Genomic DNA, 9,824 nt, shown 5'->3' with positions numbered 1-9,824 from the left:
AAGACCCGCACTCATGGTGGGAACTCAGGGGATAGTGAGGATGTCTCCCAGGGGCACTGGCCACACGAGACAGACGGGGGGACGTGTTGTGGGGAGACGAGACACGGACGGGTATCCCCGGGGGTCTCTGAGGGGAATGCAGGCAGTGGGTCACCAAGGAGAAGGGGCCCCTGCGCGGAGCGGTGAGATGCAGCCTGTGGAAGTGCGCTCCTCGGGCTTGGGGGTGAGGGTCGGGGCTCCCCAGGGAGCGGGGGCGCAGGGGAACTCCCCGGTGCCAGGCTGAGGTGCAAGTAGCACCCGTGCCCTGCCCGGCCTCGCTCTGCACGGAGGCGCTGCGAGCGCTGCGCTGCGCGGGGCGGGCTCCCGCGGCGGGGGCGGTGGCGCCGGGAGGGCCGGGCCGGGAGGCGCGTCCCTCCCCTGGGCCGTTTCTCGGCGAGGCTGTTTAATAGCGGAGCCGCCCCCGGCCCGCCCCGTTGGAGCCGGCCCGTGCGGCACGGCGCGGCCGGGGCCGGGGCCGCTGCGGGCCATGGCGGGGGGCGGCGGGGGGGCGGCCGGCAGCGCCCGGCTGCTGGCCGTGCTGCTGGCCGTGCTGCCGGCGGGGCTGCTCGGCGGGGCGCGGGGCTTCGGCGACGAGGAGGAGCGGCGCTGCGACGCCATCCGCATCGCCATGTGCCAGAACCTGGGCTACAATGTCACCAAGATGCCCAACCTGGTGGGGCACGAGCTGCAGGCGGACGCGGAGCTGCAGCTCACCACCTTCACCCCCCTCATCCAGTACGGCTGCTCCAGCCAGCTCCAGGTGCGTCGGGGCTCCGGAGGGACCTGGGTGCGAGGGCGAGGTGGGGACGTTACACGGCGGGGCCGTGCGGTCCCCGGGCCGGCCGCTGTCCCGCAGCACCCCATCCTCATCCCCCATCCGCTCGGCTCAGTACTCATCCAACCCGAAAGTCGCGCCGCTTCGCAGGGTCGCTCCTGGCTGCCTGGGAAGAGCGCGGCTCACCTTGGGCGGAGGGGTGTCCCGGCGGTGTCCCGGCGGTGTCCCGGCTGCCCGCGGCGAGGAGCGCCCGCCGCAGCGCGGTGCCCCCCGCCCGGCCGCTCTCGGAGGCTGCGGTGACTCCCGGAGCTTTCCCGGCCGCTGCCCTCTGTCCCGGCCGTGCTCCAGGTGCCGCGCCCGATTCCGTGCGGAACGAGCGGAGCTGGCCGCGGCGAGTTGGGGCAGCTCGGGACCCCGCCGGCAGCTTCACCGCCAAAGTTTCTTTCCCAGGCGAATGGCAGGATCCGTGTCCTCCCCACGGGCATGGATTTCCTCAAACAAAACCCAGCCTTGTTTCTCGGGACAGAGTTCCCGAGTCAGCACGCAATTCCTCTCACGGTGTCGCGTCGCCGAATTACTATTATTCAAAAGACGAGAAAACTACAATATTTTATTACTGTCGCAAATGCATACGTGAACTTATTGTAAAATAAAAAAAAAAAAATTCCGGGAGGATCGTGTACCAAAGTATTTCAATAAGTGCTTTTTAACTCCTGTTTGTTCCTTAGCTGAAATATCTAGGCAACGCTCAGAACAAATATATGTATTTGTTTAAATTCCTTTAATTTGGTTTTCTGCTTTCTTAAATTGTACCCTCGAGGTTTAGATCTGGCTAAATCCCACTCACTTCATTGGAACTGTTGGGCTAGGTTTACATGGAGCTAATCTAGGGAGTAAAATTTTCAGACTTTGGCTTTGGATTACATTTGAACTGAAAGAAGACATCATTGTTGGTTTTTTTCTCTCTTTTGCTTTTATTGTTCTTGGTTTATTTATTTTATGCTGCTTCCTGTTTTTTTTTTTTTTTTTTTAAGGCAAGGGACCAAATAATACTGCTAAAAAGTAAAAAAAAAGAAAAGTTGTTATATTGCAACCTGTTTCATTTTCCCTCAACACACTTGTGATTTCTGTTTCTCTCTTCCAGTTCTTCCTGTGTTCAGTTTATGTGCCGATGTGCACAGAGAAGATTAACATCCCCATAGGTCCCTGTGGAGGCATGTGCCTCTCTGTCAAAAGAAGATGTGAACCTGTTTTAAAAGAATTTGGGTTTTTCTGGCCAGATGCCCTAAACTGCAGCAAATTCCCGCCCCAGAATGATCACAACCACATGTGCATGGAGGGCCCAGGGGACGAAGAGGTTCCCCTCCACAGCAAGACCTCCTTGCAGCCTGGAGAAGAGTGCCATGGCATGGGATCTAACTCAGAACAGTACATTTGGGTGAAGAGAAGCTTGAGCTGCGTCCTGAAGTGTGGCTACGATGCTGGTCTGTACAGCAGGTCAGCTAAGGAATTCACAGATATCTGGATGGCCATATGGGCCAGTCTTTGCTTCATCTCGACTGCCTTCACAGTCCTGACCTTCCTGATTGATTCATCCAGATTTTCCTACCCGGAGCGGCCAATCATATTTTTGAGCATGTGCTACAATATTTATAGCATTGCTTATATTGTGAGGCTAACTGTGGGCCGGGAAAGGATATCCTGTGATTTTGAAGAGGCAGCAGAACCTGTTCTTATCCAAGAAGGTCTTAAGAACACAGGATGTGCGATAATTTTCTTGCTGATGTACTTTTTCGGGATGGCTAGCTCCATCTGGTGGGTTATTCTGACACTGACGTGGTTTCTGGCTGCGGGACTCAAGTGGGGCCACGAAGCAATCGAAATGCACAGCTCCTATTTCCACATCGCAGCCTGGGCCATCCCGGCGGTGAAGACCATCGTCATTTTGATTATGAGACTCGTAGATGCAGACGAGCTCACCGGCCTCTGCTATGTTGGGAACCAGAACCTGGATGCGCTGACAGGCTTTGTCGTGGCTCCGCTTTTTACCTACCTGGTTATCGGGACTTTATTCATTGCAGCGGGACTTGTGGCCTTATTTAAAATCAGGTCTAATCTCCAGAAAGATGGAACTAAAACTGACAAACTGGAAAGACTGATGGTCAAAATTGGGGTCTTTTCAGTGTTGTACACCGTCCCGGCAACGTGTGTCATTGCCTGTTATTTCTACGAAATCTCCAACTGGGCTATTTTCCGCTATTCGGCAGATGATTCCAATATGGCAGTGGAGATGCTCAAAATTTTCATGTCCCTTCTGGTGGGTATTACATCAGGTATGTGGATCTGGTCGGCCAAAACTCTGCACACATGGCAGAAGTGCTCCAACAGACTGGTGAACTCAGGGAAAGTGAAACGGGAGAAGAGAGCGGACGGTTGGGTGAAACCCGGGAAAGGGAACGAGACCGTGGTATGAGAAAAGGACAACATCCCGCTGCTCTGACTGCTCTCCTGTGAAGGACTGATCATGTGCAAGCATTGCTGTGTAAATGTTGGAAATAGAGTAGGGGGATGGTTGCACAACCTGTCTCTGGGGATGGGAGAAAAAAAAAGCCTTAAAGAATAAACAGCAAAAGGATCATGCTGCAGATACAATAGCCATAAACCATGCTGCCCAAAATAGGAGAGCCCAGGGAGGCTTTAAAAGCTGTGAAATAGCCAAACATGCTAACTTCCTTTTTTAACTCTTGAACTCTTTAGAAATGGAGGTGCTGTAGCCCATAGCTGTGAGATGATGTTTTTCTTTCATCATCTTACAGCTGTTGAGGACAGGCAGTCCAGGGCCAAATTCTGGGCTTAATTAGGGTCCAGATACAAGTTATCAGAAGATGGAGCAGGACCTCAGTCCGATGTCTTCTTTGTGAGTTCAGCATTGAGAAGGAAGTGCTTGATGAGGATTCTGTCTTTATGCCCTGGGGAATTCTGGTGTTCCAATATACTGTACAATTCAGTCAGGGATCATGTCCTGAAACAAATAGTAAGTAAATGGACTTTCCAGGTCTTGCCCGTGATGAGCAGGATTTAGTGAAGTATTAGTGAGGATGACTTTTCAGTCATGTAATGGCCTAATAATAATTTTGACTCATTCTTTTTGCCATTTATAACCTGGTCTGAATGGTGAGTTGATTCTGCCTTGTGGGAATTTAAACCTCCCTGTGTTTTTTCCCACCTCAGTTATTCTGTGGTTCTATCAATATTTATAAAATCTAAAAGTTTTACTCAAGGCCGTCCTCAGAAGTAGAGGAATCAGCTCAAAGTGAGAAACTGTGTTTGGTCTTCTGCATCTACTGTCATTATCCATCTCCTCCATTCCTGCCCTTTCAGGTGCTCCTGCTATTTCTAGCAGACCACTTTATTCTGCTGCATTTATTAGCTTTAAAAAAAGTCTTAACTCTACAGTGATCCTTCCTTCAGGAAAGAGAAAAATTAGTTGAAGGTACCTTCAGACCATGCCATGTTTCTCCAAGCAAACTTACGTGACTCTGGAGACTCATTGCATGAAGCAATTAAGTCTTAATGTATTTCATTCAGTGTGATGGTATCTCCTCTGCAGACGCCAGTCTGGGGAGAAGCAAAATGTTAAGTTCCTTGGCAACCTCGCGTTCACACAGATCAGTTGTATAATTATGTGTGTCAGTTGCAATTAAAAGAACATTCTCAGCCCATGACATTGCAGTGCAGATGACTGCCTCACAACGATGCTTCAATTGCTCACTGACAGCTATGGAGACGGATTTTTAATGTATATTTACACACAGAATGTGAGCAGGCATTCAGTCCTCAGGAGCAACAAAGACCTTTCCAGTTTTTGTAAAGGGACCCAAGAAATCCAACTTCTTGGTGAATAGTGTTTGAAAGAAACCATTGCATTTCTTATTCTTTTATTTGAGGAGGCACTGGCCTGTGCTTGTGGGGAGCTGAATGTAGTGTCAGAGGGTTGTAAAAAAGGTAATGCAAATACAAATATCCTAGAAGCACTTAAGAGAACACTGTTATGATGCTCTATCCCTTTGAAACACATTTTATTTTATCTGTGTGCCCCAAGCTTTTGCTTCGTTTGTTTGTGTGGAACCTGATCAGCTGCAAAGCATCCCCCTGGTGCCCCAGCTCCCATGATCTTCTAGGACAGCTGAGAACAGATGCTGCTTTATTAAAGTACTTGCTTTCCACACAGGTGCCCATGTGCTTCCCAAACCACAGTTCACTCCAGCTCTGGAAGTGAGCGCTAATCCATCCCAGAAGCATGTATTGTTTCAATGTCAGTGTCGAAACATGTGCTAGAGAACTTTTTTCTTTTACAAACAAAATCCAGACCCCAAACAAACCCTAATGGCAGTCTTTGCGGTTGGGCTCCCTCTCCAGCAGAACAAGTGACAACTTGACACATTCTGTTCAAGACACACAAGCACTGTCTTGGCCAACACCACATTCCAGCTGGGCCTTTTCACCCTCTCCCTAAAGTCTCTCGCTGTTAGTGTTGTGTTTGGATCCGGTTATTCCTTTGTGGACGAGGAGTTTTGCGAGCATGAGATCTTCAGATGGCTGAGCTTCTCCATCAGGCAGTCTTTCTGCTGGCACAGTGAGGAATGTAAAGTCAGCAGCTGTATGTTGGCTTCCAAGGAGCAAGGATGCAGTATGACCCTTTTTTGTACCATGCCAAGGTGGCATGTTCATTCAAGGTGTGCTTCACTCTGAAAGGCTTTGGATACTCTCCTGGACAATAAGACCCATGTTTGAGTAGACTGATTCAATAAATGGCATTTTTAACCTTCCTATGTACACAGAAGTGAATGTTAAATACTGCCTTTTTATGAAATCCTTGCACTCTGCCTGTAACCCTGTGAACTGTTGATAGAAGGATGCCCCTGGTGATGTGAGACACAGTGAGCTGGATGAGGATGGCACTGTGTAGCTCTAGGAGGGACCTGGAGGGATATGCCATTAAAGCATGTGAGGGATTCAAATGCTGTGGGAAAGAGGTGGGCTGGGGGGAGGCACCAGCTGCTGTTGCTGAGGACACATCTTTCCCCAGCAGCTGGGGGAACGCTGTACTGCCCCAAAGTGAAATTAGTGGTTGCATCAATCAAACCATTCCACTGATGTGTTCACCCCCATGCATTTACCTGAGTCCATGTCAGTGCAAGTAGGAAGACCCAGCAGACAGCCTAAAACCTGGTGCTTGCCAAGAGCGGGCATCAGCAGCTCCGAAGTTCTCTCATTTCAGCATTGTTGCGAGCTTAAAGCCATAAGGGGTGTGACTAATCCTGTCTCGGAAGTGCAGTTGCTGTGGTTATACAAGCACAAACGTTCTGGCGTTTCCTTCCACTGTGCAGCCCCTGCTCCCATCTCCCCCCTCAGCCTGTGCTCTTGGCACTGCAGGGTTCAGAAGCGTCTGCCAGAGAGGTACAAGCTTAGCTCTTACATTAAACAGACAAGTTAGCTCCTTTCTCTGAATTTTAAGGAAATAGACACTGATTATTTTGGGGTGTACAGAAAATATATCTACTTCAATGTATGTACTGTAAATTTCTAATTTATCACTGTAAAAAAAAACCAAAACAACTTTGCTATTTAATTTTTATATCAAAATAAAACTTTAACCTCTGTGGATAACGAAAGAATTCTTGGCAGCCTTCGCATTTTTGGTGAGTTTGTTTCTTAAATAGGCTTCAGCATTGTTAGAAGTGCTTTTTTGCCCTGAAGGAAGAAGGACTGAAATGCTCATGCTGTGGTGAGGGAATGCTTTGAATGGGTTAATCCAGCGTGGTTTGGATCCAATAACTGAGAACAAGACATCATTGGGCAACAGTGAAAGCATGTTCATGTTTCTGCTCTTGGGGTGGACAGAAACCCTTTCAAAGACAGCAGGCAGGTCCTGGGTGCTGGCTGGGGCTGCAGCTGGAGCTTTGGTGGGAGCATGTCTTCAAAGCCCAACTGGAAGGCAAGGCAGAAACACGGCCTGCTGCTGCTCTAGCACTGCTGTGATGTGGCTCCAGAGAAGAGCAGCACCTCAGCACCTCCTGTAAGACTCCTTTTCTTAAAGGTGTTATGGAATACGTACATCCAAAGCAGGAACGCTCAGATCCAGAGTGTATGGTGGAGGGGGGCAGCATCACCACTGGTCTGTTCAGTGTATGGGAACTATTAGTGCCTTTTGGAAGGGGAAAATCCTAATCTTAGCAACCTGCTTGAAATGAGTTCATTCCTATGGGTGATTTCAGTGATTTCAGCCCTTCAGAGGAGAGATTCAATTAAATGCCTACATGGTTTTCTACAAACTTAGGCTTATTAATGCTCTACTTTTCTTTCCTGTTGGTCATTTCTGTTCACAGTTGTGATGTATGGGGATAGCAAGGAGTTGCCATTTGTGTGCATTCCTCAGCAGTTTCTTTTGACACTGACAGAACAGTATGCAATATTAATTACTTAAACCTGCTTAATTGTTTCCATCATGAAACAATCTGTGTGTGAGATAATTTAATTAGCAGAATGTTATTATAATAAGAACCTAAATCAGACTAGAGTGGATAATAATGAGGGTGTGCTATAAAAAAGAGTAGCAACTATCACCTGTGTATCTGTAGCTAATCAAGTTTTGAAGAGCAGCCTCTAAAACTGGTAATTATGAGTGATTTGCTCATGCCTTTGGCAGCTCATCATTGTAATGTTCTCAGGCTGGTGATTAATGTGATCTCTCAAACTTATCCTAATGAGTCTTTAATAAAGCTACCATTACCGGTAACAAACATCAAAGAGCTTCTGGGGGAAGGAGCAGGATCTCCCTCTTCTTCATACCACCTGAAAACCTCAGGTGTGGCATTCAAGATGACGTTGGCTGCTCGAGGTCTCTCTCATGGGTGCTTGCCTTCACACAGATCCCTCAGAGCATCACCTATGAAGTGACAGTGAATTGCTGCAGTGGCTCTGAATGGTGAGCAAGCTCCCCAAGCCACGGAGATGACAAATCCACTCAGGTTTACCTGTTGAAGGAAGTATGTATTCGTGTGCAATGCTCACAAAAAACTAACATTTTTGAGGGCTTTTTGAGGTTGTTTTGGTATTTAGGCTTGGGGTTTTTTACTTGTTTTTTTCTGTGTTTTTTGGTTTTTTTGTTTTTGTTTTTTTTTTTTTTAAGATGCCTTTAGCCAGCAATCAGGAGCAGCCTAGGCTCCAGTAATGTGAAAATATGGTATCACCAAGACTCTGGCTCCAGTGGCAGTTTCCACCACATCTTCTCCATCCTAAGCTCCTCATTCCCATAATGCTGCCACATTTCAGTTCCTCCTTCGCTTTGCCAGAACAGCTACATGTGGCATGTTGCAGGCATGATCCTGAGGAGCTGCTTTCCAAGCCCTCTTGCACCATCTTCCCCATCAGGCCAGGGCTGTGTCTGCCTGAGAGGTTGTAGGAATGGGAGAGAGCAAAGTGACAACTGCCTGAGTGCTTCCAGCTTCCCCAGCCTCAACTAAACCAGCACAGCCTTCAGTGGGGCTGTTGGTGACTCCCCAGTTCCCAACATCCCAACTGGGATGACTGAGTCCAGATGTGAACTGCTCACCTATAGGTGAATGCCCCATTATGCAGCCCCTTAGCAGCTGTGTTGCTGATGCTCCATAGTGCCCTTTTCAGCATGCTTGGACTAATTGGCTCATAATATAGGCCAGGAGTTTGCAGCCTCTTTCTCAATCTAGGATGGCTTAACTGGACTGCCAGACTCTGGTGTAGCTTGTGCAGAGAGCAAAGCAGCTCTGTGTGCTTGCAAAGCCAACGCTGGCTGCAACAGAAATGGCAGAGGCAGAGCACGATCCCGGCTGGAGCAAGGTTGTGCCATCCTGCTGCACCTCACCAAGAGGAATGGGGGAGAGGATGGGTTCAGGTCAGCCTGCTCTCAGCTGATGCTGAGTTGGTGCAATAGATCCCATATCACTATTTCCTGCAGCTGGGAAATGATTTCTGACCAGAGGTCCTGCACATCCTGGCAGACTCCAGCTGTTGCAACAGCTTTGGTTGTTAGCAACCAGATGTTTTGTTTTAGGCTCTGGGAACAGCCTACCAAACAGTCACCATGGGGCTGGAAGAGCACAGAGGAGGCTTAGAGGGGAGCAGCAGCAAATGAGGACTCACAGGCTAAGGTATCACCGAGAAACTGTTGTTTTCTTTTCCCAGTTTTTTCAGGGAGTGGGACACCCTGTGTACCAGATGTTAGGTACAGCACCAGAGAAAACAGGTTAAATGCCAAAGACAAATATTATTGCACCGGCAAGCTTACTGTAATTTGTAACTTTGATTTTGTTGCTGTGTTTCCATCCAGAAGGGAAAGTGATTATTAATTAGATCCACTTGGAGGGCTCAGAAAATGAATACTTAAATATTGTCCATTTTAAAGTCAAAGGTTTAAAACATTAAACATAACCAAAACAAAACAAAAACACCCAAACAATTACCCATGGCTTGTCAATACACTGGCAATAAAAATGTCTTCATCTTATATTTCCATCAGTGTTTAGCTAGTTTCCTGTCTGGTTCTTTCATTTCCTGAGCTTACTCCAAGGAAGGGGAAAACATCCGTCCTGCAAAATAGATGCAAAACTCTCAGCAGACTGCTTTGGCTTCTACAATATTAAATTTTAAAATATTACTATGCAGAGAAACAGCCTGACAGAAAATGTTTTAATGGATGAACTGTTTTCTTCCTAAGCAGCTCAGAGGCACTCTCACTCAAGTACTTGGTAAGGAATGATAAGCAGAGTGCCATGGAAAAGCAGAAATTTGTTTTTTTCAGGGATTTTTCTTTCATTCAAAGGTCTTCTGCCTTGCAGCAAGGAATGGCTGACATCTAGTGGCAGCTGCACCCTGGCCCCAGCTGCTCGAAGCCTCTCCCAGCCCTGCCCTCCACTCGTGTCAAAAAGCAGGGCAGGTACCTCAGCTACTGATGGTGAAGGCTTTGTCCAGC

General features: G+C 48.2%; 1 protein-coding gene across 1 annotated transcript; it reads left to right on the top strand.

The window, feature by feature from the left end:
- The first annotated feature begins 589 nt into the window (after window positions 1-589).
- Window positions 590-6,492, top strand: FZD4 (frizzled class receptor 4). The gene is made up of 2 exons (XM_030234860.2): window positions 590-799; window positions 1,959-6,492. Exons 1-2 carry the CDS (start codon window positions 668-670, stop codon window positions 3,285-3,287), a joined length of 1,461 nt encoding a protein of 486 aa, XP_030090720.1. The 5' UTR covers window positions 590-667; the 3' UTR covers window positions 3,288-6,492.
- The last annotated feature ends 3,332 nt before the right edge of the window (window positions 6,493-9,824 follow it).

This window comes from Serinus canaria, chromosome 1, assembly GCF_022539315.1.
Source record: "Serinus canaria isolate serCan28SL12 chromosome 1, serCan2020, whole genome shotgun sequence".
Classification (NCBI taxonomy): domain Eukaryota; kingdom Metazoa; phylum Chordata; class Aves; order Passeriformes; family Fringillidae; genus Serinus; species Serinus canaria.
The sequence above is the reverse complement of the archived record's forward strand: the minus strand, read 5'-3'. Positions and strand labels throughout refer to the sequence as shown.